The sequence below is a fragment of the Podarcis pityusensis genome, assembly GCF_964106645.2.
Source record: "Podarcis pityusensis genome assembly, chromosome: 7".
NCBI lineage: Eukaryota > Metazoa > Chordata > Lepidosauria > Squamata > Lacertidae > Podarcis > Podarcis pityusensis.
In genome coordinates this window covers 87,279,546-87,291,945 of record NC_138031.1, presented here as the reverse complement: position 1 = coordinate 87,291,945, position 12,400 = coordinate 87,279,546, and the positions used below count along the sequence as shown (strand labels likewise).

At 45.6% G+C, this 12,400-nt stretch overlaps 1 protein-coding gene across 1 annotated transcript in view; it reads left to right on the top strand.

Annotated features, from left to right (window-relative positions):
- PSD2 (pleckstrin and Sec7 domain containing 2) overlaps positions 1 to 6,786 on the top strand; it is a 52,185-nt gene extending 45,399 nt beyond the window's left edge. Inside the window, exons 12-15 of the mRNA XM_081015155.1 lie at positions 1 to 158; positions 1,938 to 2,082; positions 3,247 to 3,390; positions 5,168 to 6,786. Coding sequence (XP_080871281.1) covers positions 1 to 158; positions 1,938 to 2,082; positions 3,247 to 3,390; positions 5,168 to 5,389 — 669 coding nt within the window. The 3' untranslated portion in view covers positions 5,390 to 6,786. The remainder of the gene's footprint in view (positions 159 to 1,937; positions 2,083 to 3,246; positions 3,391 to 5,167) is intronic.
- The last annotated feature ends 5,614 nt before the right edge of the window (positions 6,787 to 12,400 follow it).

Here is a 12,400-nt window from a genome sequence, read left to right as displayed (position 1 = left end):
GATGAATACAAACCTGACAAAGATCTTTCTGAAGTAGATCTAAAGAATGCCATCCGGATTCACCATGCCTTAGCCACAAAAGCCTCCGACTATAGCAAAAAATCCAATGTGCTGAAGCTGAAGACTGCAGACTGGAGAGTCTTCCTCTTCCAAGCGCCGTAAGTGTTCCAGCAGAACCCATGAGGGATCACTCTTGTCCTTTCACCTGGCCAAGTGCAGATTGCCCAGCCATTCTCCACATCATGGGGGACGTTACGAAAGTCCTCATCTCAAGGGGGCTTATTCATAAGTACCTTGTCACATTGTGTTTCTTATTAAAGACAGAATTAGAAAACAGGACATCACTGCTTAGTTGGCATTATAGCTCCTTATTACCTGAAGGAACATGTCTCTGTTTTACAGCCTAGGACCCTCGTACCTACGGGACCGCCTCTCCTGGTATGCCCCACAGAGAAACCTACGGTCTGCAAATAATAACATCCTCAAGGTCCCAGGCCTCAGAGAGGTTAGGCTGGCCTCAACTAGAGCCAGGGCCTTCTCGGCTGCGGCTCCAATCTGGTGGAATGCTCTGTCACAAGAGACTAGGGCCCTGCGGGACTTGACATCTTTCCGCAGGGCCTGCAAGACAGAGTTGTTCCGCCAGGCCTTTGATCAGGGCGCAGCCTGACTCCCTCCTCTGGCAACCTGCACAGAACTTTGCTTAATTGGTTGCCATCAATTTGATTTAATTAATTTTTATAATGAAATATTTTTAGATTGTGTGATTATTTGATTTTTTGATTATTTGATTGTTGTTAGCCGCCCTGAGCCCGGCTTCGGCTGGGGAGGGCGGGATATAAATAAAATTTATTATTATTATTATTATTATTATTATTATTATTATTATTACTGCAGAAGCTAAGCAGGTATGGCCTTGTAAGCTTCTGGGGAAACTGTGTAAGGTACTGAGTTCTTTGGAATAATAAGATATGGGTGTGATCTATCTCTTTCTCTCCCTTTCTCAAATATGCGTCTCCCACCCCACCCTCCAATAGTGAAAGATCTGACCACCTCCAAATAAGCCCCCCCATGTACTATTGGCTGTGGAAGGGCTCTCTTGGTTTTGCCTCTGTATTCTAAGACCCATGGCCAACTATTTTGCATACGGCTATGGCAATTGCCTTCAGAAGACGCAAGCAGTCTATATCCCTATTCTGAGGCCTCCTGCAGACGTGGCTACTTAACTGGCACTAGCAACTGTCCACCAAGCATTCCACTAACCACATAAACCAAGAGATGATTGATTCTGGATGAAGGTTCTTGTCTGGTTTACATCTCTATGACATGGTTAGATGAAACAGGGGAGGGTTGAACCCCGACACACCTGTGCCCGGTATTGTTCCTTGGTGCAGAAACAGGGGTGGGGAACCGAGGGAAAAGCTTATGCCATTGTAAACATGTTAATCTTTAAGATACCACAAGACTTTTGTGTGGCACCTTATTTCATGCATTCCTTCTGGGGAGAAGGGGGCCCCCTATTTTGGAAACTGCACCTGGGCTTCCAACCCCCTTAATTTACCTTAAATTCACAAAGTGGATGCAGAGAAGACCCTCTTCCTGGTGGTCATGTAATGGATTCCCACAGGAAGCGGGATGACCAGAGAACCTCCTCTGCTACAATTAAAGTGGGTAGGCAGGTCTATATTGAATCAGGCATTCTTTCAGATAATCTGGTCTCAGACTGTTTGGATCTCAAGTCATTAGCAAAGGCTTCAATACACATCCAGCAGTTCAGAAAGGCTACTTAGTGGGAAGAGAAATGTATTGAGTCTCCCTTCACTTTTATCATATTGGCATGTGTGTTCTCTGTCTCTCTCCCGCCCCACTTCTGACACATCCTGCCTTCCTACTCTTGTGTGTAATGGTCCTCTTCCTTCAATCCTGCCTGGTCTCCATAGAAGCAAAGGAGAAATGCTGTCCTGGATTCTGAGAATAAACTTGGTGGCTGCCATTTTTTCTGCCCCTGCATTTCCAGCTGCTATTTGCTCCATGAAAAAATTCTGCCGTCCTCTCTTGCCATCTTCAACAACCAAGCTCTGTCAGGTAAGAGGAAAAAGGAAAAAGCGTGTGTATGTATATATATGGCAGAAAGCCAGCCAACTGAGTGCTGAATGTATGCATAAGTCTTCATCTTGGCCCATTTTTTCTTAATTTCTTCACGACATTAGCACAGTCATTGAGGATCACACACACTAATAGTGGTAGAATGAAGCAAGATTGCAATCTGGGATAAAACAAGCTGCCTGCCCTCTGTCCTTGCCCCTCCTGACCTGTCTGCCACATTTGTCCACTCTTGTTAAAGGGAAGAGGCATGTGGTGTCATTCTTGCTTCCTCTCCAAGTCCTCCAAAATGGCTCCCCCACAAGAGGGAGACAGGATCTTCCCACAGCTACCCTTTCACCCTTAGAGTGATGCCCTTGTGGCAACTTTGACTTTAGGGTCACCTTGCTAGTGGTGATAGACCACCCATTACATTCCACCATGTTTGTTTATGTTATTTCTTTATTTAAATGTTCATTCTAAATCCATATCTAATATTTCCAAAAATATTTCTGCAGCATTAAGGTGGCATACAATCAACACAATTAAAAATACAACACAACACAATCTAAAATGAGCAGAAGAAAGATTCCAGTTTGAGAGATCACCCAGAAACCAGCTAAGCCCATGGGCTTTGTTGAAATAAAAGTTCTTGCCTCACAGAGCAGGCCAGGTAGAACCCCTGGGGCAGGGACTTCCAGAGTCCAGAAACCACTGCAGAGAGGTCCATCTGATATGTACTCACTAACTGAATATCCTTGCTGGTGGCAGGATATAGAAAAGCCTGAGGACCTGGGTGGGCAGGCAGCCTCCACTACAATGAACCCAAACCATTCAGGGCTTCAAAGGTAACAACGGTCACTTTGAATTGTGCTGGAAACAGACATATGAAGTCAATGTAATGATGTGGTCACATGATCCACTCAGTAGCACAGTAAAAAATTTCAGCTGGAGCAGTTTGCATCTGGTCGTTCTTCAAAGGCAGTTCCATGTGAGAATCCAATTGTAACTTTTTAACGAAGGCATGTGTGACTCTGGCCAGGTCCGTTCCAACTATATGTCTCCAGAAAAAGTGCAAAGTCTGAATTCTGGTAAATCCCTTTGTATTTGTATACATGCTCATTTCTGAAGAACTTGACTCAGTCTCTCTTCCTCCTCACCTTCCAGGAGGAGCAGCTGCAGTCTCATGAGAATAAAATGAGGCAAGTTGCAGATGAGTTAACAGAGCATAAACTACACCCGGCAGTGAAAGGCCTCAAGTCCAAAGAGGCTGAAGAATATCGCCTGAAAGAGCATTACTTAATATTTGAGGTGAGGCTTTCCAGGTGACAAATGATCTGTGGGACGAAGATAGGGTAAACCTGGAGAGAATGACTGGGAAGCATGGGTGAGCTCATAATCTCTTTCTGTTTAAAGACATTTAGGGAGCAGTCCAACCAGACAGCAGGAGGGAGAACTGGAGGCAAATGAGTCACCATTTCCAGTGTCCTGCAGGGCTCATGACACCAGGGCTGAAGTAGAATTGCAGGGTGACATATACATTCCTAGGGACTTTCCATCATTCTACCCACTGGAAACAATGGGTGAGAAATGCACCCTGTCGGCTTGCATAGTCTCCCCGCTGGTTTGGGGGCGTGTTGGAGGACTAGCTAGGTCCCTGCCAAACCCTTGTCAGGCTCTACAAATGTCTGAGCTCCAGCATCAGTGAAGCAATGGGAACAGAAGGTTTTGCAGTGGTAGTGGTGGGGAACCCACTTGGGCCAGATCTTCCTCTCTGAGGTCTGACTTCCTCTTTCCGCCCTCAGATGGGGCATGAGCAATACCTGATGGTGCCTGGGATGCTCTCCCAGGGAACATATTTTTGTAGGGCCCTAAACATGGTTCCCTAGTGCAGAAATGAAGCACACAAAGCAAACCTCTAAGCATCTCTCTCTCTCAGGGCTTACAATATCTTCCCGGCAGTCAAAAGACTCGGTTCCCTGTGTAATTATCCTGATTAGACTTAATTGCACGTCTCCCAAGTAGCTTTATACCTGTAAAACACTATAAATAAGGTTCTTTGTTGATATGAGTATAGGCTGTTTAGGAAGGTCCTCAAACTGTTGAGATAAACAAAGTTATTATCCACCTGAAGTGAGGCATTCAGGGCATAATGCCTGCCCATGTGATTTCTGCACAATGCATGAGCTCAAGGTGTTACCCATTCTCAGTAGGTCTTCTGCTGAAGTTGTATTTTACTGAGTTTTCTGAACTTCTGCTGTTCTTTGTTTTTGGCTTGTCCAAAAGAGGTACACCTTCTCTGTCCTCACAGAATTCATTGCCCAGGAGCCCAAGTGCATGTAATGATGCTTGAGGAATTAAGTATTTGTGCATTCCAAGATGAAGGGATCTGATCCACCCTTCCTGGACTAATCCTGGCATGGATCCAGACTTAGCTCCCCTTCAAAAGCTCAGTTCAAAAATGTACCAAAATGTATTTCAAAATGCATGTTTTGATAGAAAATATGCACATAAGAGTAAGTCCACTTCTTAAGTACACTAATGGAAGCTCAAGCTGGAAGCCATTTTCCCCATCACTAGTCCTTCCATACCATCAAAGAAGCTAGCATGCTGCTCCTGCTGCTGCATGTGTTGGAAAGCACACTGCAATTCCTCCTGCGCATGATGGGACATGCTGTGTCCTTGCTCTCAGGGAGTTGCTGTGGCAGAAACCAGGGCTGGTAGGTGTAAAAAGGAAGAAGAAAGGGGAACAGGGAAGAGAGAGAACTCTTAAACCGCCTCCTAATTACTTAACTTTTTTACTTTTTTTAAAAAAAGAATTAAATTTATGTGGATTTTTAAAGAAGTTTCCCAAAAATTATTCAGATAAATGTGGGGTGGAGCAGATTTATATGCCAATTCATGTGATGTAATGAAGCAGATTGGGGTCCTGTATTCGCTCCCTTACTGACCGCTTACCCGTCCTTGAAGCAAACGCATCCTCCTGGTCACAAAGAGGAATCCCCAGCACTTGTCTCTCTGTCCATTGTTCTGGTCATTCCTGACTTTCTCTCTCAGGCTTTTTGGTCTGTTTCATTGTCCTTCACAGAAAAGCCGCTATGAGACATACATCAATCTTCTGTGTGCAAAGATAAAGGCCGGGACAGATGATCTGGAAAAAATAGAAGCCAGCCTCTTCACAATGGAAGCTGAAGACATTTCCTTGAGGAAGACTTACTCCAGCCCTTCCATTAGCCAAGGGCAGTTGCCTGTGGTAAACAGCAAAGCAGAGAAAGACATGACAGACCAGAACACGTCAGGTAACCAATAGGTTAAAGTAACCAGAAAGTGGTATCTTGTCCTCCTCAACTGAAACTTATGAGCACAATAGTTTCTTGGGTGTGCATTAAGTACGTAATGCAAATACTACAGCAGAAAGAATTCAAAGAAGCTTCTCTTCTGGTGCTTAAGTATTCCAGGATCATAGACTGTCTGCACTGGTTATCACTGTTGACATTTCCCTTTACTGTGCATGCAATAAATGGACAAGTTTTCCATACAAGGATTGGGATGTTCTTTTGCCAGCTGTGTTTCCTTGTAAACAACTGGATTTTCCACTGAGCAACTGCTGCAGTGCTGTAGCAACATGGAGACACGACCAAATCTGTTCCTTTAACTACTTTAACTACTACCAGTGGTGCTGCAGTGCCACAGTCCTTACAATATACAGGTCAAGAAATACTAGGACAGCAGATAAACAGAATCAATGGGCAGCATTTCTGCAGGTAACTGGGTGAACAGTGTACATGTAAAATCAAATGCTATCACCAGAACTCAATGAGTGGCCCATGTATTGCAATAACTACATTATCTGCTCTACTGCCAAAATGTACGTACAGTTTTAAAACTTGGTGTCAAATATATAACCTTGTAAAGGTAAGAGTGCCCAAAACACGGACAGGAAGAAAATAACTTTGCTATACAGGGATCTTAGCAGTGCTAAGTAACGTTTTGAACATTTAGTAGCTTAATGGACCTTTCTTTTTCTCTTCTGTAACTGGATCCCAGCTGGCTGAGCTGCAGTGCAGGCTCTGCTCTTGCCGTGCACTCGGCCACCCTAAATAGGGAATTCTCTCCTGCTTCTTCTCCTGTGCCCCTTCCCTTCTGCTTCTGCTTCATGGGCATCCAGGCAACTGCAAGCTAGGCGACATGCGTGGGGAGGGTGGGGGACCGAGCTGCTCATCACAGATAGCTGTACATATTCCATTTTGCTGTAAGCATAAATATACTCGCTCAATGGGATGTTGTGCTTCTGTTCCTTTCTTGCTGTGGTAGAAGTGACTCCGCTGCGTTTTCAAGGCCTTCAGCACTTTATTTACTGATTGACTCATTTTCATCTTCTTTTCTAGACATGCTCACAGTTAATCAAGTTCCAGTTTTAAAGGATCTTGTGGCTGCTAATTACAGTAATTTACAGTTTCTATTTTTGCAGCTTTTTAAGATGAAGATAATAAAGAGATTTGTTTGGATTCTCACAGCTTTTGAGAATTTATAAATTATTGAGTTTCCATGTTTCGTACCACTGGGGAAGCCACCATCCTGTTTTGCCACCCCCTTTTTAAATCTCTTTGTTTTTGTACAGTTTGATAGTTTTATTTGAAATGATAAACTACGAATCATGTACAAATGATGATGAACCTGTTAATAAAATGGATTAATCCAAAGCTCTACCTGGTCCTCTTTCTGATGACTTTCAACAACTCAGCAGAAATGATATCCACACATAGAGAGAGATTATCCACAGTGGAGGAAGCTGCACATTTATTTCTTTTGGGTGGGCTGAGGAACCCCAGCCCAAAAAGAGTCACCTGGATCGTTCCTTTCCGTTTAGCCTGCAAAGAGATGCAGATTGTTGAAACAGTTTTCCGGGTATTTCATCTCCACTTCAGAGTTTAGAAAGAACAACAGGCTGGTGCAAGTTACAAATATGTACAAGAACACTATCATATACCCTCCTCCCATAGCGGGTAATAAATGATTATTACTGTAAGGGCTGCCTCAGGTCTCAGCTCACAAAAGACCAACGCCAAGTTCTTCTTATATACAAAAGCGTTTATTGGAGTTCATCGTTTGCTTCACATCCCAGGCGCGCAGCCCCACGTCTGTTACGCTTAGACCGTTGAAGTCTCCTCTGAGTCAGTCCCTCCCCTGCACCAGTTTAAGAGGCTTGCGCTGCTCCACCTCTTCCTCTCTTTCCTTTTCCGCAGGGTCTTCCTGCCCTCTGGGGTTTCGCCCCTCCTGGATTCCCCTGACGTGGAATCCCCAGATTGCTCTTCCCCCCTCCTGCGGGCTTTGGGACCTGGCTCCTCCTCCGGGCTCCCTGTACTTCCGCGCGCCTCCACATTTGAACTTGGCGCGTGCGCCCAACCTCTAACCTTCCTTTTGACAGTTACACTACTCCCTTCACTACTCCCCTCCCCTTCCAGGAGGGTGGCTTGCTCCGACCTCTCTCCCTTCTCTGCTGCCGGAGCTGCTTCCCCTGATACACTGGAACCTCCACCCCCTTCGCTGCACTCTGGCGGGGAGGCTGGTCCGGACGCCCAGCTGCCACTTTGGGATCCCCCGCTGGCCCCCTGCTCCTGACACTTCCCCCCTGGGGCTCCCCTGGCCTTGACCACCGGCGCCCCCTTCTGGGAATCCTCTGATTCGCTGGAAAGACTCATGGAATCTCTTGAGTCATTGTCATCCTCTTCCTCGCTGTCCTGGGATTCATCCCCATCGCTCTCCATCTCCTGCCTACCCTGTGCCTCTGTCCCTGAACCCCTGACAATTACTATTATTACTTAGGGTTAGGGTTGGGAAGACCCTCCAACTTTAGTTTTCTTACCCAAATTCTCAGGCTCCCAAGATAGCACAAACTCAGATTCCATCTCGTCATGACCTTGACCACTGAATTCCCACTTTTCCCTGACTACCATCACATGCATGTCCCCATTTCTTCCTTCTTAGATTCTTTATTATTGTTATTGTTGTTTAGTTGTTTAGTCGTGTCCGACACTTCGTGACCCCATGGACCAGAGCATGCCAGGCACTCCTGTCCTCCACTGCCTCCCACAGTTTGGTTAGTAGTAGTAGTAGTAGCAGTAGTAGTAGTAGTAGTAGTAGTTATTATTATTATTATTATTATTATTATTATTATTATTAATACCCCGCCCATCTCCCATCTGGTTGGGCTTCCCCAACCACTCTGGGCGGCTTCCAACAAAATATTAAAATACAGTAATGCATAAAACATTAAAAGCTTCCCTAAACAGGGCTGCCTTCAGCTGTCTTCTAAAAGTCTGGTAGTTGATCTCTTTGACATCTGGTGGGAGGGCGTTCCACAGGGCGGGTGCCACCACCGAGAAGGCCCTCTGCCTGGTTCCCTGTAACTTGGCTTCTCGCAGTGAGGGAACCACCAGAAGGCCCTCGGAGCTGGACCTCAGTGTCCGGGCAGAAAGATGGGGGTGGAGACGCTCCTTCAGGTATACTGGGCCGAGGCCATTTAGGGCTTTAAAGGTCAGCACCAACACTTTGAATTGTGCTCGGAAACATACTGGGAGCCAATGTAAGTCTTTCAAGATTGGTGTTATGTGGTCTCGGCGGCCACTCTCAGTCACCAGTCTAGCTGCCACATTCTGGATTAGTTGTAGTTTCCGGGTCACCTTCAAAGGTAGCCCCACGTAGAGCGCATTGCAGTAGTTCAAGCGAGAGATAACCAGAGCATGCACCACTCTGGCAAGACAGATAGGGTCTCAGCCTGCATACCAGGTGAAGCTGCTAAACAGCTGCCCTGGACACAGAATTAACCTGCGCCTCCATGGACAGCTGCGAGTCCAAAATGCACCCCCTTTTCCTACCCTCTCTTCCATCCTGGGAAAAAGGTGTGCTTTCTTGGTCTTGGCTAGCTGCAGGGCCCTGGAAAGTCATCTTACTGCAAGCCCTTTTCCCCAGACTTCCTGGCACCAAGGAAACTGGAGCTCCTTACACACCCAGCTAGGCACCCGCAAGTGTACACCTGCTGAGCCAGTGGGACAAGCCAATTACATTGCTCCCCCAGAGCACCCAAAGGGGAAAAACCCACAATTGCAGGAACAAACAATTATCTGGGCATCTCACACATCATGTCAGAGATGTGAAAAGAGATAGAATGAAAATGTCTGCTAGCCATTTAGGGGCTGTCTGGCTGAAGCTACAACCATGTGCAAGTTTGCCCAAGAACTCTGCTAAGCTATTCACCCCCATCCCTTCCCTTTGTTCTGATGGAGGCACTAGGCTTCCTGAGAAATGTGAGGATGGAGGGAGAGTGGCGGAGGAAAAACAAGGAGTGGGGGGGGATTAACTGAATTGCCCACCCCCTCATTGCTCATGAGACTTGGTGATCTGTTAGTTATGTTCTCTCTATAAAAGGCAACAGCCATATCTTAATCTGACTCCAACAAACTCAGAATGGATGATGAGGATGAAAAGCTGGGACTATTCAGGCCTTCCTCCCACAATGGCTAATGTCACAAGTAACAACAACAACAAAACTTGGCGAACATTCATAAACTGCCCCCCCCAAAAAAACTGGGAAATACCGTATTTTTCTGTGTATAAGATGCTCCCATGTGTAAGACAACCTTTATTTTTTGAGTCCCAAATTAGGAAATAAATATTTTGAACACCAAACAGAACAACTTTGATATTTTATTAAATATTCAAAACACCTGTATATTTAGTACCGTATATTTAAACATCAAACAGTGAGGCAAGCTGCGTAATGGCGGCTGCCCCTGTCAGCTCAGTGTAACTCCACATTAGCTGCAGCTCCAGCTCTCCCGCCTGTGTGTTGCACTCTTGTCCCAGTATTTACGGTATGTACCGTATTTATTCCACGAGCACGGGAGATGCAAACGCTGATCGAGGAGCTGTGACTGCCAGAGCTGCCTGAGTGGGTGTGCTTGGGGAATGGGGGTCTGGGTAGCCAGGGGGCGGCTGAGGGACCCGGGTGGAAGGAACAATGTCCGGAGTGGGGGCTGCTGGGGGGGGGAGTACCAGACCAGGGTTTGTTGTGAGGCCAGTAGTGAGGGGAGGCTGGGGAGGGGGGAAGAATATGGATGGTGGCATGTATTTATTTATATATTTAATCGCAACATTCCGTGTATAAGACGACCCCCAATTTTAAACTTAAAAAATTGGGGGAAAATATTTTCTTATACACGGAAAAATATGGTAGCTTACATATTGTTTTTTAAAGGCAAAGGTAAGGGGACACCTGACCGTTAGGTCCAGTCACGGACGACTCTGGGGTTGCGGCGCTCATCTCGCTTTATTGGCCGAGGGAGCCGGCGTACATATTCCGGGTCATGTCGCCAGCAGGACTAAGCAGATTCTGGCGAACCAGAGCAAACGCCATTTACCTTCCCACCGGAGCGGTACCTATTTATCTACTTGCACTTTGACATGCTTTCGAACTGCTAGGTTGGCAGGAGCTGGGACCGATCAACAGGAGCTCACCCCGTCATGGGGATTCGAACCACCGACCTTCTTATCGGCAAGCCCTAGGCTCTGTGGTTTAGACCACAGCGCCATCCATGTCCCAAATTCAGACTCCATTGTGTTCCATGTTCCATATTCATACTGGAGACTGAGAGTCTCCTCTGTAGCCTGCAAATGCTCAACTTCACCCCCCGCTAGCCACTGAAGTAATAGAATGTGTCCCAAACCCAGGTGCAAGGAGTCACATGGGGGCCATGTTCAGCAAAGGCTGCACTGCCTATTGGCAACTGCCCTCTGCCTCTCTCACACACACCCTGCGAAAGCCCATGGAGTGAGATGGTGTCGTTGTGCAGCTCTTGGTAGACACATAATCTCAGAGCCATGACTTCAAGCTCCGTGTTGGCCAAGAGAGTCCTGCATTGCAGAGAGTTGGACCAGGTGACCCTCGTCCAACTCTGCAATTGTCTAATTCCATGAAATCCAAGCAGGTTTTTGGAGCAGCCTCCTTCCCTTCCAGGCTTCCCTTCGCCCTGTGCCACAATGTAGCCTTCTTCTAAGGCTTCTAATGCTCACCTGCGCCATTTCCCCTCAGGAGTGTGAGAGAGATTACTGGAGCCTGGCTAGACTCTGTATGCAATCATTTTTATTTCTGTATGTAATAATTGCTGGCTTCTTATTGTTGTGGGCATTCCTAAGTGTTTATTTGGTTTAATTGCACAAGCAATCTGCAAATGCTTGTTGTATCACAGCAAAGAAAAACGCTTACAAAGCTTTTGTGAAAACTAGACTCTTGGCAGTTATAAAAAAAATATATAAGGCAATATGTTAAAGAAATCAGGCAGATGCAGATAAGAAATCTGTTTTATTAGGTAGGTGTAATAAAAACTATGTAGAAATGCATGAAAACATTAAAATAACTTTATGGGCTCTTTGGTGAATGAATCTGCATATGATGTTTCACGCAAAGGAAAGCAGAAGTTGCACAAAATCTCAATAAATCTAGAATAAACCCCAATGTACCTGTCCATCTTTTTACAAAATGTCAAAAGGGGAACGGGATACCAAAAATGGCTATTAGGGCTGCACCTGCTGCTAAAGGCTGCACCACTTCCATGCTGTCCAACATTTCACAGATTTAAGAAAAGGCACTCTGTGCTCAGAGCAAGGAAGAGCACACACAAACAGACATTTTGCTGCTGGTGTATGCAGCACTAGTAAGCTACTCAGAACAAAACTCATCTTTCAAACGTTTAATTTCATGATGGATCTGATTGTAGTTATGACAAAATAGCTGCCATTTCAACACAGCAGTTTACTATCTGGATAGGTATCTACCCACTAGGTCCAGAGCCTTGTACTCCAACCTGCAAAACTCATGATTTTCAGCACAGCCTCATCTGAGGTCAGTGCTGGCTCCTGTGTCTTTTACCCAGTGTGAGCAACAAGGCTCCCTGTTGATGAAACTCAATGGAGCGTCAATACGTTACTGGAGTCTAGACAGAACTGCATTTTATTGCAAAATCATGATTCAGAGTGTGATTTGAGAATAGATTTTTGTAAGTTTTCTCCTGTTCAAAGGTTGAACCTACACCAGAAAAGGAAATATGGACTCATTGACATCTCAGCTGTCCAGACATCAATATACTTACCTGTATGATGTGGTCATTTGAACAATGACTTTCCATGTTTGAAGGTTGGAGGGAGTAAGGGTATTTATTTTCTTTTGAAGTTTAAGCTTATTGTTTGTAAAATATAAAAAGTGAGGCTATTCATTTTGCAAAACCCAATTTTCTAAAAAAAGAACTGGCTGAACAACCAATAA